Source organism: Molothrus aeneus, chromosome 2 (genome assembly GCF_037042795.1).
Source record: "Molothrus aeneus isolate 106 chromosome 2, BPBGC_Maene_1.0, whole genome shotgun sequence".
In the NCBI taxonomy this organism is placed as follows: Eukaryota; Metazoa; Chordata; class Aves; order Passeriformes; family Icteridae; genus Molothrus; species Molothrus aeneus.
This window is the reverse complement of record NC_089647.1, coordinates 14,803,292-14,820,567: the sequence shown is the minus strand read 5'-3', so window position 1 is coordinate 14,820,567 and position 17,276 is coordinate 14,803,292. Positions and strand designations below refer to the sequence as shown.

The 17,276-nt window shown below is 41.9% G+C and overlaps 1 protein-coding gene across 1 annotated transcript in view; it reads left to right on the top strand.

Moving 5' to 3' along the window:
- The window catches only part of CYYR1 (cysteine and tyrosine rich 1), a 28,245-nt gene extending 15,845 nt beyond the window's left edge, over nt 1–12,400 (top strand). Inside the window, exons 3-4 of the mRNA XM_066568512.1 lie at nt 7,500–7,657; nt 12,163–12,400. Of these exons, the coding sequence (XP_066424609.1) occupies nt 7,500–7,657; nt 12,163–12,296 (292 nt within the window). The 3' untranslated portion in view covers nt 12,297–12,400. The remainder of the gene's footprint in view (nt 1–7,499; nt 7,658–12,162) is intronic.
- Nucleotides 12,401–17,276: the final 4,876 nt, after the last annotated feature.

Below are 17,276 nucleotides of genomic sequence, written 5' to 3'. Positions count from 1 at the left end.
GAAGTTTCCACAAAATGCCCAGCCCCACATGGGGTGAACACAGTTTTGTAAGTTTAGCAAATTAGGATAATTGACAAAAATCACCACTTAGGGACATAAGTGCTGATGCAATTTCCCGCAGTTCAACCTTCTCTGAATCCTCCCCCATCAAATGGAAACTAAATTTTGTTCATGAAAATGTGTCCTGAAGAGCTGGTTTTCAGCCTTAGTTCCCAGAAAGAACCAAGATAGGATATGGGCCTTGTACCCCCTGGGGCTTGGAGCTCTGAAATATGTTTTGTCTTTCTGCCTAGGGAAAAGTACTGGGAAAACTAGCCACGGATACAACAATAGGTTACAGAGCTACAAATACATGTGTAAAGAATACAGAGAATATATAAAAGGAAAAGACAAAAATTATGTGGCATCACCTGCAGCAACAGCTCATGCCACAATGCTTGCAGTAGTGGCTGGATGGCAAAAGGCTGTGAAGGAATTGGTTTTATGTGGCGAAAACGAAATACAAGAAGGACCAGTCTTTGTTATGCAAAACTTTGCAGCTGAAGTTGATTGGAATGGATAGAGAGCTGTGAAACAATGAAGACAAGATAGCTTGCTTGTTGAAACAGCAAGATAATGAAGGGCATCTCTGAAGATGCCTTGAAGCTTGGCAGAGTTCTCTGTTGGTTTCCATATCTAGTGTTGACTTCTCTTGTATAGCCCATTGACTTGAAATCTTGAGGAATTGCTACTTTTTATTACAGCAATTGGAATTCTTCCTTTTTAAAAAATCAGTTAATCTGTGTGTCATTTGCATCCTGCCTTGGTGAAAGTATTAAAAGCTCCATCTCTTGACCCTTTCTTTGTGTCTGCACAGTTGTCTCACTGACCACTGTCTCACTGTGTCTTGGTGCAGAATGTCCCCTGGCACAGCAAAATCATGTCATGTGTGGCTGTTTTGGGGATTTGTTACAGGCATAAGGCAGGCAGCAGATAAGCCAGAAGGTGCTGAACTATCATTCTTTCTGGCAACTGTGACTCTACAGGTTTGCCTTCAGGCTGGGCAAAAATAACATCTAAGATACTCTCCTGGGTAAAACAATGCAGGTTTGACTGCCAATAGGTCAGAGATTCAGGATCTAACTGGTAATATGTCCAGAAGTCAGAATAGTTACTTAGGCTGCTCCAGCAAGAGCAGGATTCACCTGCATTGAGCTCATGGAGTTTGTAGAAGCTACTATAATTACAATCAGTGTTAGAAAGAATATGTTAAGAATTACTAGAAATACCATTACCCTGTGATTCTCCTAGGGGACTACACTCAGTAACCCAGCTGCCAAAAGTGATCTGTAACTGGGGTTTAATAACTTTTTGGAAGCCCACTTTGTCATCCTGACTTCTCTTGTGCTTTAATTCTTATAGGGTGATAGTTGAGCAGTGCTGCTGCTGCAGTTCTTATTAGTCCAAGTAACCAAGGGGTTTGCCAACCAAATTGGATAAATAGTCCAACACTGCCTCCCTCTGAATCACATTGAGTCTGATTAAGAGTCCAAAGAGTATTTTTTCCAAACAAGAATATCTGGATCCAAGTACCAAAGATCATTGATTATTTTTTTGTTTTATTTTATCTCTGAGAGTTTTAAAAAATCACTTATCAGCTTTGTCACAGTTAGACACTGACACAGTGCTTCTTTTCAAATGCCTTGAAGAGTGAGAAAGGGCATTTATTAATATTAGCAGTAGTTTTTCAAAGTGTATTGCATGCATTGTTACTAATATTGTTCTAGAGATGCAGTGCCAACAAATCATAAATACAGAGAGTTGGCAGTAAATTAATTGGAGAACTAATAAAGTATTGGAATTAGGAAAGATGATGAGATGAAAGAGATCAGCTGAGCGAAGTCTGAGGGTGGCACATCTTTCTTGCAGTAACATGGTGATGAGTATTGCGAAGACAGAGTGAGAATACTGATCCCTGCATGTTTTTAACAACATTCCATATTTGCTCAAATTGTTGTAAAATTGCTAACGTTAGCAATTATGGGATGAAAAGACCTTTATGCCAGTATAAATGCATCTCTGGTGCAGAGCACTGTCCCTTCTGCAATGAGAATTTCTAAATTGATACAGTATTATAAAGTGAGCTGGGCTTTGGCAAGACTGGTAGCTCAAGCTCACCTGTGGTTGAGCCTGTGTCCTGTAGCAGAGGACAGGAGCCCAGGCACTGAGGCAGAAAATCCATAAACACTCCATGGTGCATCCAGGGAGAAACAGCCCAAACTCCCAGAGGGCTTGGTGGGCTCTGAACTGACCTTACTCTCAGAAATGGAACTTGGCAATATGGTAAATAGTGCCAAAAACCCCTTATTTCCTGACTGTTTGACAGTCAAGAAAAAACAAATCTAATACCATGTTCTCAGGAAACAACAAAGGAGGTTGAGAAAAAATGCAGTGAGGAGTGGCCAGGGCTTCAAGGCATGAAGCAGTCCCTGTAGGCAGAACAGCCAAGAGGGACCAGGTTTCTGCAGGGGAAGAGTTGGCTGGCAGGCACTATTCTAAATGTCTGTAAAAGCACATGCAGTGCAGAAGGAAGGGGTAGCTGGTATGTGATGAGCTGAGGGCTAGGATCCCCAGAGAAAACTATTGGGTCTTTAATTAAGAATAGTCACAGAGGGAACAGTTTGCCAGACACATAATGGCTTTAAACTGACAGAAGGCAGGTTTAGATTAGATGTTAGGGAAAAATTCTTTACTGAGAGGATGCCAAAGTAATAGAATAAGTTGTCCAGAGAAGTCCCATCCCTGGAGGTGTTCAAGGCCAGCTTGGATGGGCTTGGAGCTATCTAGTCTAGTAAGAGACATCCCTACCAATGGCAGGGAGGTTGGAACTAGATGGTCTTTGAGGTCCCTTCCAACATAAACCATTTTGTGACTATATGACTCTTTTATAGTTAAGCCAGGAAATTCTTTGCCACCTGAGGCTGTGGGTCCTAAAATTTACCTGAGCTTAGGTCAAGGCTGGACAGATTTGCAGAAAAGAAATCCATCAAGTGATACAGTAAGAAACTAACCACCTGTCTGGGACAGAAATGTTAAGCTAGGAATGAGATTTATATTCTTTCCAGTGGGATGTTGCTAAAAACAGGAGAAAAGCTTCTTCTTTAAATAGCTGATTTTTATCTTGACAGTGTCTCTTGACATTTCTACAGCTTTAAAATTACTTTTCCCCTCTCAGTCTTTACTTTCCCATGTGTTATTTTTCTGTGGCAATCCTCTCCTCTTCATTGGCTTTGTTTCTGTGAAGGACTTTGTAGGCACACAGTTTGTGGAAATTGGGAGTGGGGCTGCGGCCAAGCCTCATCCCTAATGGGCCACAGCTGTGCAGGACAGGTGAGCAGCATTGCAGGTAATGAGACATGGAGTGCCAAGGTGCGCTGACCAACCACCAAAGGGTACAGGGGGCACACAGGTGTAATACATGATGGATGAAGGGTATAAAAGGTTGTACTGAAGACCCATAAAGAGCTGATGCTTGAAGCCTTCTTCAGTGTAAGTTATGCCTCCTCTGTCAGGACTTTGCATAATGTTTTCCTTAAAAATGTTCCCTTTTTTTAAAGTTTCCTAGTTGCTCTGTGATTCTGTTGTGTAGTTTCCATGTCTTCTTTTGCTTTAGTCTTCTTTTGCAGAAAGTGTCGTTTTTCTCTTGGGGACTTTCCCTTGAACAGCTCTAAACCCCACCATATCCCTCTGTGTCTCTATACAGAAGTCTAAAATATCAATGAGAGAAAGAGGGAGAAAGCAAGCAGGTTTTAATAAAAAGGTATATTTGCTTATAGTATATTTGTTTTCAAAAATTCTGTAACAGGACAAAGAGAAACCTGAACATTTCAGAAAAAATACATGCTTATTTTTCTTCATATATGTGAGAAATGGAGTTGTAAAGGATTCTCAGGACCTCACTGAAAGGTCACAAAGCTGTTGTACATTCTGTACATTTGCATGCAAACTCTGAGATAAGGTGTGCTGACTTAGAAAGGCCATGGAATAGAGATAACATTGTTGAGAGAGAGATTGAACTGGAAACAAGTTTCAAATAATGGCCTTGCAAAAAGACTAGATATTTTGGAGAATTAGAACTGTGAAAGATGCATTGTATCAAGACCACATGATGTAAATAATAGGTGATTGGTCTTAGAAGTATTAGCAGCATTGTGTGGCAAAGGCTAATAGGCTGAAAATTATTTATAAGGTATTGTAACCAGGAAATAGGTTGGTTTCTGATAGAATGGCATTGAGTTTTACATCTCTTATGTCTCACCCTTCAACAAGACTGATACTGGAATAAAATCTTTTAAAATGCCTCTCTGTTGCCCTGTCCCTGTAAAACTGGGATTTTCCAACACATGTATTCTAGTCATAGGCTTTCCACAAAAAGAACAAACATTTCTTTTTGTGCTGTGTGCCCAGAAAAGCTGCTACATGACCACTCTCTTGCCAGGATTTGATGCTGAGAAGATGCAGCCTGGTAAGTGGAGGCAATGAGCTCCTGGTTTCACTGGGGCCATTGTGAGGGGCTTTAAGGGCAGATCTCTGAGTCAGTGAGTTTACATTCTCTGACTCACCATTAGCTACTGATATGGAGTTACATGTATTCTGTTAAATACATTTGAAAGAGTAAATCTCCTGAAGTCCTCTCAATCAGTATAGTTGTGCTGAGGATCAGAGGCCTTTTCCAATAGTGGATTTCAGCCCTTTTTGAGTTTCAGGTGGAGGCAGATGCAGAGGGGTTTTCTACAGCTGTGTCATGCCAATGAAGAGTGCAGCCCACTTCTCAGCACAAATGGAGTATGGAATCTGGCAGAACATTTCTGGAGTAAATGGGATGCCTTTGAAAACATTGAAGGTGAACTATTTAAACTGTGTTATACAATGGGCTTTATTAATACAGGAATTTTAATTTAGCACTGGGAAGTTAATGTGTACTGTGTGTTACATGCTTCTAGCATGGAGGTTGAGTTTTCCTCAGGGTGCAGCTGGTTGGAAGCACAAGGAGCTGTTGTGGTTTCTGGGGTTTGAGCAGATCAGCCAGGCAGAGTGTACCAGGGATGTGGGAGCTGGGCAGCAGTGGGCCATGAACAAAGCAATGCAGGACTGGAGGGCAGTGGTCAGCAGTGACTGGTTCTGCTGCTGGGAATCCAACTGAGAGGGGGATTATTTCTGCCTAAGGGAGTTCCCTGCAACTCTGATGCAGTGCTATCACCAAGTGAATGTAGCAAAAGCAGTAGGGAATCGCTTGTTTGTAAAAGGGGTACCATAGTCTTTTAATTGTGATATTATTAGAGAGTCTTCTGGAATAAAGAGAGTAAAGTTTTAAAGCATCTTCTGAATCAAACTATTGTCTCCTATGACACTTTCTGTCAAGGCAGTGATGATGTTGGTCACATCTTTCAAGAGCATCTCTGAAAGGAAAAGACTTCTTTTTTCTTAGATGCCAGTTATGCTAGTTGTGTTTCTCAGTTATTCGTGGTGGTTAATACAAAGCACTTGATCTCATTGGCATTTTCAGCTGCTGGTTTTACAGCCAGGTGTTTGCTGTCATGAGTTAGGCTTCTGTTAATTAGGGCTTCATACATTCTGCAAAACATTAACAGATTTGTTCTCCCTGCACACTCTTCATTCATTGCTACAGAACAGCAGAAAACAATTTAGCTCTCTGGCAGTGTATTTATTACAACACCATATGTTCTGTGTTTACTTATGCTGTACAATTAAGTGATTGTACTGCAAATCATGGCCAAGTTCTTGAATAGCTGGGGCCTAAAAACGAGCTCTTAAATTCATATTTGGATTCCCAAATAGAAGATCTTATTTTCAAGTATTGAGTCCATCCCGATTCTTGCTGAGTTTTTTGAGGCGAGCAGACGATCAGCATTTTGAAAAACAGGCCTGCTATGTTTTCCCATGCTTCTGAGGGGAATCTAAACTATGGTTTAGACTCCTCTTAATATCTGTGGTAATGCAGGGCCTGTTGTATTCTCTACATTGCAATAATTCCTAGTGAGGCTTGTTCATGCTGATAAACTATCAATTTAGATTGATTAAAATATTCAGTAGAAAGGTTGCCAGCAAGGTTCCAATTTGGAGTCTTTGCTGAAAGATGAGGAGAGGCACAAAGTAAGAATATTTCTGTCAAGTCACTGGGCTTTTTTCATGAAAGGGTAGGCTATAAATACCATCTTTCATATAACATGCTTAACTGCCTGTAGCTGGCAACTAACCTGAGTGAAGTAGGGTTCATCAAAAAGGCTGATTTTGCTCTCAGTATTATTGGAAGCTCTTCCGTATGTCTTAGTGAGGTTCTTTTTTTTGAGGTTTTCCAAGGTTTTTCTCCAACGTGTGAGTACAATAAAGCTTTCTTTCCTTTCTCTGTATTAAAATTTCAAGGAAATTCTGATTCATTATTTCAGGAGCTGAGTTAAATTCTTTCCTCTGGATCATTTTAAAAGAAATTGTTTAAGCCTCAAATATGTGTGCTGGCTAGAGCAGCAAATGTGTGAAATGGTGGTGTTGCTTTGCTTTATGCTGCTAATCCTTGAGAAGAGGATGCTGTCCTTACTCTGTGGGCTCAGAAGCACAGCAGAAGGACTTCTTGACCTAGAACAAAACAATGACAATGTTCTGTGAAAGTATATCATGCACGTGGATGCTTCTGAAATATATTGCTGGGGATAACTTAGGCTTTCTTTCCAAAAGAAAATCATACCAATATGTCACTGTGATATTTTCTGAAAAATCCCTTTGCCAGGATTTTTCTCCTGAGAAGCTGAGAAGCCTCAGAAAAGAAATGTAAACAATAATTATCTGATTGCTTTGGAATGTGGTCTGGAGGTTGTTTACCCACAGGTGCATCTTTGGTTCCATGTGGATTGTTTTTACTTAATGACCAATCACCATCAGTTGTGTCAGACTCTGAGGAGTCAGTCACGAGCTTTTATTATCATTCTTTTCTAGCCTTCTGATGTAGCCTTTCTCTTTCTTTAGCATAGTTTTAGTATGTAATTTCTTTTAATATAATATCATAAAATAATAAATCAGCCTTCTGAGAACATGGAGTCAAATTCTCGTCTCTCACCTTGTGCTGGGGACCTCACAACACCACACCAATGCTTTTCAGAAAAAAAAGAGAGCTTACATGATGAGGGGAAAAGGAAAGAATTATTCCTCATAATGTAAGTAAAAGTAGATAAATTTAGATGGTCCTAAAACGGGAGGATTTAATATATGATAAATCAGCAGGGTGATCTGGCACAATTGCAAAGGTGACTTTGAAAGAATTTCTCATTTTCTTTTCAGATGTCTTTCATTTTTCATATTCACGTGCCTTGATGGATCAAAATTTGAGCCATTTTCAATAATTAATATGCATTTTTTCCCACATAGAGGCTGCTCTTGAGAAAATAATTTTGCTTTGTAAACGTTATTTGTCTGAGTCTGACTGCATGTCTCCATTCCCCTTGCAGAGGCACAGCGATAGCTGGAATAGTTTTTGGCATAGTATTTATGATGGGAGTGCTTGCTGGGATTGCCATCTGTATCTGCATGTGCGTGAAAAGCACCCGTGAGACTCGAGTAGGGGTCATCAGAGCAACGCACATCAACACCATCAACACGTACCCAGGTAAGGAGGCAAAGGGACAGCCCTGCAAGAGTGCCTGTGGTCATGGCAGGAGTGTTATCCTTGGAGTGTTATCCAGCTCCACACTCATGATCTGGTTATTAAAATTCTTAGAAATGCCTCTGCCCAAATTAAGATGCAAACGAGACCATATGCCAGTGACAATAGCATGGATTTGGTCTGACACGAGAGAGAAAGAAATAGAAAATAGGTGGGGGGACAGAAAGGTAGGTGACAGAGACAGAATAAGGAAAATATCATCACTCCCATGGATCCCAACGATGTTCCATTGATCCTCTCCAGCTGGTCTTCTTGATGATGATGGTCCCCCCTAAAAGCATAGAATCCAATGGGATAATATGGCTCAGGCCAGGAAGGAAAACCCAGGCACTTTCCTGGGGCAGGGGGAGTTTTCCATTGTCCCTTACAACAGACTCTGGGTTCATTGCATCACATGCAGTCCTGTGGTACAAGGCTTCAGAATGACTCTAGGGGGCACTTTGGTGGGGAGGGGGTCTTTGATGGATTATGGCACTCCCTCAGCTACCTCTCACATGTCCCATGGATGTCACCTGTGGGGCTGGGGGTTCCACAGCTATAATAAAGCCTCTAATCTGGCCTTATTATCAAGCAGTGCAAGATAGCCCGGGAGCCCAGTCCTCAGGGAGACTGGCCAATGCAAGGAGCCAGCTGCACATGAACAAGAACAAATACAAACACCAGAACACTAAAGAAGAAAGTGGGTGCCCGAAAGCTGGGCTAGCTCGAGGCCGATTGCTGTGGGCTGCCCTCTAGCAAGCTTGGTGATTATCAGCTCTTTAGTGATTGCAAGCTCTCTTAGGATCTCAGCTCTTGCTTGCTAGGTAGGGAGCCCTTGGCTGAGGCTGCAGCAGAGGCGAGAGAGGAGAAGGAGAGGTCCTGGCGTTCCACAGCGATGGTTTTATTGGGGGAGTCTGTGAAGGGTCCCAGTGGCAGCTCTTCTGTTGAATGGGCTAAAGTAGGCCCCTTTTATAGGGTTAAGGGGAATCCAAACTTGACCAATAGTAAGGGTTAAGTAACATAGCCTATAGGGTTACAGAGATAAGCTTTGGGGTAGGGGTCAGGGAACTTATGTTGCTGTCTCAGCAGTTCCTATTGTTTGATTCTCCATGGGGCCTTAGCCAGGTCCATGGGATTTACTACACACACAGCTGAGCCGGTTTGTGTAAGGGAGGATGGGTGCTCACTGCCTCTGACCAAAGGTTACACCCAAAACCTCCTGCCCCTCCTCATTTTGGGGGGGGGGGGGGGGTAACCTGGCTTCTGTGGGTTGTGGTCTCCCCCACCCCAAACTCAGCCAGGGAAGAATCTCTGCTGGGTTTGGCTTTCTTGTGCATACACTCTCTTAGCCTTGTTTGTTTTTCCCTAGGCCTGAGATGATTGAACAATAGCATCTTATCTAGGTGGTTTAGCTTCCAGTCTAAAGTTTCAGTCAGGTTTCTTCAGGGAGGCTTCTTTGGTTATAGCTTCTTTATACAGTTTTTGTTATAATGGGCAAAACTCTTTGATATCAGTGTTTGAGGCATGAACTATTTCAGTCTCTGACACGAAGTAAATGGGGAATGTGACTACAGCAAGAGGCTCTTCTCAGTCTGGAGGGGAACAGCACAGCTCCTGCTGAGAAAGGCAGGACAGCTCAGCATGCAGTGTCTGGCGGCACAGCTCTGTCTGGGAGGGTTTATTCAGCTGCTGAGAGGGCTAAGGAGATCTGGCCAAGGTGACACACTTCACAGATGGGTGGCTCATGGTGCCTGCAGGAGTGTGTCAAACCCTTGCTCAGGGCAGTGCTGCATTTTACAGGACAAACCATTTCCCTGTGCTGGAGGCTCTCTGGCTATAGATCAGTTGTTCTTCTTTAGTGTTCTGGTGTTTATATTTGTTCTTGTTCATGTGCAGCTGGCTCCTTGCATTGGCCAATATAATGGAGGCCAGGCATATCACAGAAGGGGGAGAACCTGGGCAATAAGGTCTGTGGACCATAGTGCAAAGGCTTTGAGTGGTGGTGTGGAGTCTAATGCACCCTGAGCTGTTTTTTGCCCAGAGCTCACAAGCATTGCTGGGTGCTGCAGGATCCCAGGTGAATTCTACAAAAGCACATGGGCATCTCTGCAGGATGTTCTGTACTGCATGTCCCAGCAGGAGGGACTGCTGGCCAGGATGCAGTGCTCGATCTCTGCATCCATCTGGCATCATGCCTGAACTGGAATTTGGAATACAAATTTGGACAATGGTTATAAAATCATAGAATGCACTGGGTTAGGGTGGACCTTAGAGATCACCTAGTTCCACCCCCCCCAGTCCCAGGTGGGGACATGGTGCTGAGGTACCTGTTTGTGCCTTAGTCAAAGTTAGCTGAGTGTTGGACCTGCTCAGTGCAAGCTTCTCTGTGAGTTAAAATTGTTTTGATGTAATTTTTTTGAGGTGCAGGCAGCAGCAGGAAGGCACAGGGTCTGCAGCATCCCAGGGGACAGTAGGGACCCCTTGTGCCTCTGGGGCAGCGCAGTTGTGTCCAGAGTAAGTGTGAGCTGGTACCTACGGCTGTGTATGAGCCAGCTTGGTGTAGAGTCACCCACTGCACCGCACTTGTCAACTTGCACCACTCTAGGAGCACCAAAGGAGGTGGCACCAAGCCAGCTGGGGTCTGCAAGACACATTTGCCTCAATTCCACATCTACCATATGAAAATGGCCATATTGTTGAAGAGAAAAGCAGACCCTGGATGTAGCATAATGGTCTTTATGCAATTCAGTGACATTGTTAATTACAAATTCAGGAGCAATTGCCTTGGGATAACTTTGGGAGTTCATTGCAATAAAACGCAGAGATGTTCCATGCATGAAGTCTTGTCATCCCACTCCTAGAGATCCCTACTTTTATATTCCTTCCTGTTGCAAAGGTTGCAGAGAATCTGAGTTGCATTATATATACTTATCAATAAGCTATGCAATACTTTTTATGTATTCCTTTATTGTACCAGCTCTAATGTCTGTTTTCTCCCTCACAGCATTAGGTTCCATTTAGACTGAAAGCATCTGTAATCACCCTTATAATTTCAATGTTATTTTGTGTACAGAGATGGGTATGAAAGAAAATGGCATTATTAACCATGAATTGCTGAAGAGTTACTTCAAAAATAAATAGTTGCTGCAAAGCTGTAAGAACAACAGCAAAATGAAAAAACTCCAGGGCTGTAACCTTTTCCTCCCCAAGTCTGTTCCTGCAATGACACACCCTTATCTCTCAATCTCCAGGCAGTTTCACTCTACACCTCAAGGCCTCTAGTTCAAGCATCAGTTTGAGCAGCTCTTCCTCTCAGCAGCAGGTTTTGGAGGATGGGGAAGCTTGGAAATGTTTTCTGTGTTCCCTGCTGTCATGAACACTTCTGGAATAATGACTGACCTGGTTTGGCTGCGTGGCTTGTGGCCAACACTGCCCTGCCATTACCTGCTTTGGACAGGAACAGCAAGTGTGAGGATGCTCTTGCTTCTGCCTCAGCCACAGCAGCGGTGTAGTGCTCAAGAGAGCAGAGCATGCTTTTCATGGCACAGTGGGATTTGAGTCTCTTCCCTCCATCACAAACATCCTTGGTTTCTGTTTCCACTCTTTGCTAGTACTGTTTTGTTGCCAGTCTGCCTGAGACATCTACAGAAGGGATAGGAGAGCATCTGTGGTGACATAAATGGACACATGAGCAGACTCTGGACCTTAAAATTTGTAGAGAATACTCTATTTGGATGCTGACACAGAGCCCTTAGTTCTGCCTATCATTCTGCAGCATTCACTGTCTTTTTTTGTCAGTGAATGAATCCTTTTTCTTTAACATTATTAGAAGTAATTGAGGAAAAGTTTTCAGGTACTTCTGAATATTTTTGTTGCCTCCTAAATGCCTAATCCAGTTTATGAATGCTTGGCTCTCCTCAGATGTCCCCATTGGCGTGAACAAGGTGAAAGCTTTGCTCTTCCTCGGCCCAAGCTATGCTAAGATGTCTTGCCCTGGGAAGTGTGATGCTGCTGTGTTTGCCATGGTGTGGCACCTGGAGATCCAGAAGGGTGTTTGAGGTGTCTGTGGAGATCAAGAGCCCTGACTGCTTCATTTTGACATGACATAAATCCCTGTTGCTGCTGAAGGAAGTGGAAGGGAATGGATCTGATGAACTCAGCCTTTCTCTCCTGAAAATGTTCAGCTCTACCACGTTTGCCTGGTATCATCTGCCATACAGGCACTCAAACACTGTTACTGGCACAGCCTATTGGTAGGCACACAGCTAAGGAGGGAAGTAAAGGGCAATAAACAATGACTCACATTGATATAAATTGACTGTATAATGGCAGCCTGGAAAAAAATGAATGAATTGCCAGAAGATTTTATATCAGTTGCATGCAAGTCTGGATATCAGCAAGAAAATAATTGAAGGCTGCATCGGAAAAACAGTTTTTTAACTCTGTGTTCTTTTTTTCTCCCATTTCAGTGGCTCCACCACCATACAGTTATGAACATGAAATGGAGCACCCAGCTGACCTACCTCCACGTTATACTCCAGCCCCACAGACTGTGATAGAATATCCCCCACCCCCTCCATACCCTGGATACTCAGGGAAATAATTAACATGGCTTCACATGGATATTGACTGCCTCTTGAAATAGCCAGCACTGCTGGGACAATGCTATTGGCTCAGGGACAAATAGGATTGGGTTTTGCATCAACACATGTGGCCAGGTGTTGAAATAAACTGGAAAGGTTGTCAAGGCTCAGGATGAATAAAAATACTGTCCACTCTGGACCATCATGTTTCATGATTAAGCAACATGTGACCAAAGAAACAGTTCCTAAAAGTTAGTGTCTGATGAGTAGTGCTTAACACCAGTTCTTAGCTTCACCTGCAGCACATGGGAGTGGGGGTTTTCCCACACAGGAATGTGCAAGTGGTGCAAACAGTTCAACAAAGTGTTTCAAAAGCACAAGAGGGTGCTGGGGCTTATTCTGGAGGAAAGCATCAACTGTTGTCTTGAGGTAACCACTGTGCCCTTCCTTGAAACAAGAGGAATAAGCAACAAGAAAGATTGAAGCTGTTTTCTGTTTCTACTTCCAGCTGATAATACCCAATGATCACTGTGCATATTGGTTTGATAACCATGTTACAAGGAGAAGTGCTGGTAGAGTTTTCTAGTAATTAAAAAATTATGGGTAGTATTTTTGGCCAAGTGCAGATTTTTTTAAGTGCCTCTTTTTAAGCAGTTTGTGTCTAGTTTATGAACTGAAATGTTAACATAAGGAGAATTTTTGTATGTGAAATACACTAATTTATCGCTGATCTATTTTTACATGGACTTAAAACCTCTATACATTGAAAATATGCTAAAATGCCTTTTATACCAGCAAATGATGTTTTGATTTTTGTATAAAAATACTGAACCAGCAGAAATCACAAATGGTAGAAAAAATGCAAAACAAATATTAAAATGTCCTAGATTTGACATCAGTTCAATTGGATAAAGCCAGGGTTTAAAAATTTTTTTACCATTTATGAGGATATCCAGCCTTAGCAAAGAGATGAGGGTGGAGACTGTGAGCATCTGATTACTTTTGAATGTGTCTTGGGCAATTTAAAACTGTAGGTCATCAAGTAATATTTTTACATTTGCCATGCATGCTGTTCAAACTTAATTATTCTCCACTATATGCAGTCCAGATCTTCATGATTTAAAATATTCCATGTACTTATGCAAGTAACTGTAATTCTGCAGCAGCTATTTGACTTCAAAATAGTGTATTCAATTACCTAAAGCATCATCTTTCAGTGTTGAGCCTATTGTTTTTCTCAGGTTTATATGCAAACCACAAAGAGTGGGTCTCTTCAAAAATTTAAAAGTGCTGAATGCTCTTGGTTTGAGTTGGGTGTCTGAGCAGTTTGAGAATGCTACAGCTGTGGCATCAACTGCAGGTTACTGCTGGTTCACAGAGATCAGAATGCATTTAAATGTTTTCCAGTGTAGCCTTTCTCTTCTTTTCAAGTGTACTGATGTAGTAACAAATAAAAAAGCAACTTGCAAAAAAGGAGTTACTGTATCCCAGTGAAATCAGCCTCTCACAATCCCTGAAGTCTGGTGGTTTTGGTATTTAGTCCTGATTCAGGGAAGAACTGAAGCAACATTTAACTGAGCATAAAATTTATTCAGAGGCATTCTTGAAACATGACATTACTGACTGTTCTTGCTCAGATTTTGCAGTTGTATTTATCCTTTCCAGGCTGACTAAACTTACCCCCTTGAAACTCCTCTTAAAAGTGCAAATGGCCTCAGTCTCTGCCAGTGTATGTTCAGAGGATCTGTGTTGTGGCCATTGCCCACGCTGAGTCCCCAAGGTACTTGTGACCTAGTCAGAGGAAAACTGGGCTGTGTCTCAGGTGTTTGGTTGCTGTTTGGTTACTCCTTGGAGTCTTCTCTGAGAAAGGAGAGTTGCATTCTCATTTCTGTTTTGCTGCTCAGAGGTGACAAGTCCTGAGCTGGCTTATCATTACAATTACTTCTGCTCTGGTTATGTCCTGTGGCATTTCAGCTGTTACCCTGACCTGTCAAGAGATCCCAGTTGAAATCCTCCCATGAAGAGCAACCCCCTGTGTGTGGTGTTTTGGCAGTCCCTACTCAAAACCATATGCTGGGGTGTTGATGTGCCTGCCAACATGGTGACCAGCATGAAGAACAGATCCAACATAGCTTTTCCTGCAGAGAACACTGTTTCTGCTGCATCATTCTATGCTAGTAAATCAACACTTTCTAGTTTTGAATAATATTTTGGTGCCAAAAAGTTACCTATAGATAATGAGTATTGTCGCTTTCCCATTCCTGTATTTCATTTCTTTGTGCTGAACATGAAGACACACAAATCAAAGAGTGGTTTGTATTTGAGTAATTCAGTCTTCTGGAAAATATAGAGAAAGGAAACTATCCTATAGATCATAAATCTTCCCTTAGAGAAAGAATTTTTCCACCCGTGACATTTGTCAGAACAAGTTAGGGAACAGATTTCTTGCATAAGAAGGAATTTCCAAGACTAAAAGTCTTTGATCACAGTTTTCTGTTTTTCAGCTTTGTGATTGCATGGTTCCTCTGATGAAGTTACATAAAGGACATAGTGACCAAAGTACCTGCAAGGTTTAGGTGACTTATTCCAGGGAGTATTATGGAAATGAGAAGTTGAGAATGTAGTAGTGATTGAGAGCTATTTGTTTATAATTAAAACAGCAGTGGGAATGTTCATTTTTGTATGTTAGTTAATGCTGTGCAGATCCACATACCAGACAGTGATTTTAATCTCAAAGGACAACACATCTCTTTTCCTTGCTATAATGGCATAAAACATAAAGGTATTGCCCTTTCAGCAAACCAGACAAAATTAGCATAGAGTGGCCTAAAAGAGGTGATGATTGCATTGAAAAGAAGTAAAACTGATAGAAATAGAGAGCAGGATGGAGCCTAAGCGATTTATAAAACTGAAAAAATACAACAAAAAAGTTGCTGTGTAACAAATGGAATCATTTGACAATAGTAAAGTTCTATTATTTGAGTCTAGTTGAAAAAATTGAAGTGTTCCAGTGCCTGTAAGGTACTGCAACAAGGCTGGAGTGGCACTTGTATTTACAAGAGCATGTAGGGGAAAATGGGGAAGTTTTGCTATAATACACAAAAGTCCTTCATGAAGATGTTTAAGCCATAAATTAAAACATTTCAGTCTCTGACATATGGGAATTCTCCAAATGCTGTATTAACTCTAAATATAATTTTTTTAGACACCATGGAATAAAACACAACTGGTACTAAACAGCACACGGTAATAGCATATAACACCCTGAGGCAAAAATTGCACCAAAGAATTAATGGAAGTTTAATTTATTTCTTGTGCTTCCCTAAGATATCAATGTTTGGACAAAAAACCTTGACAAAATAATGACCAGGACTTCATATCAAGTGGCTTCTATGATTACACCCAAAGTGGTTGTAGCTTTTACATTGCAGCAATGTATGAAATCCAAAAAGCAGAGCCCTTGCCCAAGCCTGACTTGTGGTACACCCATTCTAAATCCTGTCCCCACCCTGTTGACATTGGTGTACAGCAAGCAGAGGACTGAAAAAAAGAGATGTGATGGTCCATCACTTCAAAAAGAGAAAAGGAAACGCAGAAAAATATAATGGTGAAGATTTTTCTTGTTCTGTATGAATTTCATAGGACAGCTCACTGTCACTGTATGAAGGGAGCAATGAGCTGGAAGTGTGTTAAAGAGCTGCCATGCATTAAGGAAAATAGCTGAGAGAAGGATCTGGGGAGCTCCAGCTCCAGGACCATGTCACTTAAGGTTCTAGAGGCAATAACTAGAGCAGAAACATCTGTCTGGTCTGTGAAGATTAGGCAGTCAATATTTACACAGCTCTGGAAATGGAAAACATTAATTATTTTTCGTGCCATACTACGCACCGTTAGTGTTTACGTCATTAGTGAAGAGTAGAAGAGAGCAGGCTTTGGATGCCATTGCTACCACAATGATGACTCAGAGGGGACTAAAGCCAACAGAAACAAAAGGAAAGCCAAAGACAAGCAGTTCTGAAGAAAGTGTCTTTTTTTTGGTCAAACTTGCATATGGAGCTGGTTCCTTCACAGAGGTGAGTTGGCCTGCTGCCAGCAAAGGCAGCTGGTTTTGGACAGCTATGGCTGTGGATGATGAACACTGATGATGAATTCCAGGGACTGTTCGTGGATGTGATGTGACCTTGCTGTAATTCCTCCTTTGCCAATCTTTTTAGAATATTTAATTTTTTCTCTGTTAAAGGCCATTGATCAATCCATACAGGATGATCAGTTTTGCAGTTCAGCTTTAAAGTGGTAGGTTTTTGATGTGGTTTCCATCACAGGCCCACTTCCAGTTTTGCTCCCCATTTGGACAGGATGTCTCTCCCCCAGACGATGAGAGGCTTCTGAACAACAAAGGGACGTACCATTGCTGTCCTTCTTCAGGACCTGTAATGTTAATCATGGATGCACTTTGCAAACACACAGTAGCACCTCCAATCCCTGTGAGGGAACCTGCAGGAGCTACCAAATCCCAATCACTGGGCCAAAACATGTGAGAAATTACTGTGACATCTACACCAGTGTCCGGCATGCCTGTAATGTAAATCATTTTACCACAGTGAGTCAGGCTGCAAATCAGTTCTGGTTGGTTGGGGTCTAAAAATTGCACCCAAAAGACCTCAGGACCTGAGGTTCCAAATGGCACAGACATAACTGAATTAGCTGGAAAGTTGTTTTGCTTGAGTGTATCATGGTGAGAAAGAGTTTAATATCGTGCATTTACATCATTACGACCATATCATACAGATAAGGCAAGGAATTGTTCATTTGAATCCAAATTTTTTTCTAAATTTTGATCAATATTAGACCAATTAGTTAGTGGAAATGGAGGATTTACCTCTGCTTTAGATTGTGTTTTGCTTTTCTCTCTCACCACTGCTGCGTCTGACACAGAGGAAAAAGGAGTGCTGTCACAGCAACCAGCTATCCCAGGAGCCCTGCCAAGAAGGGCGGGAGAG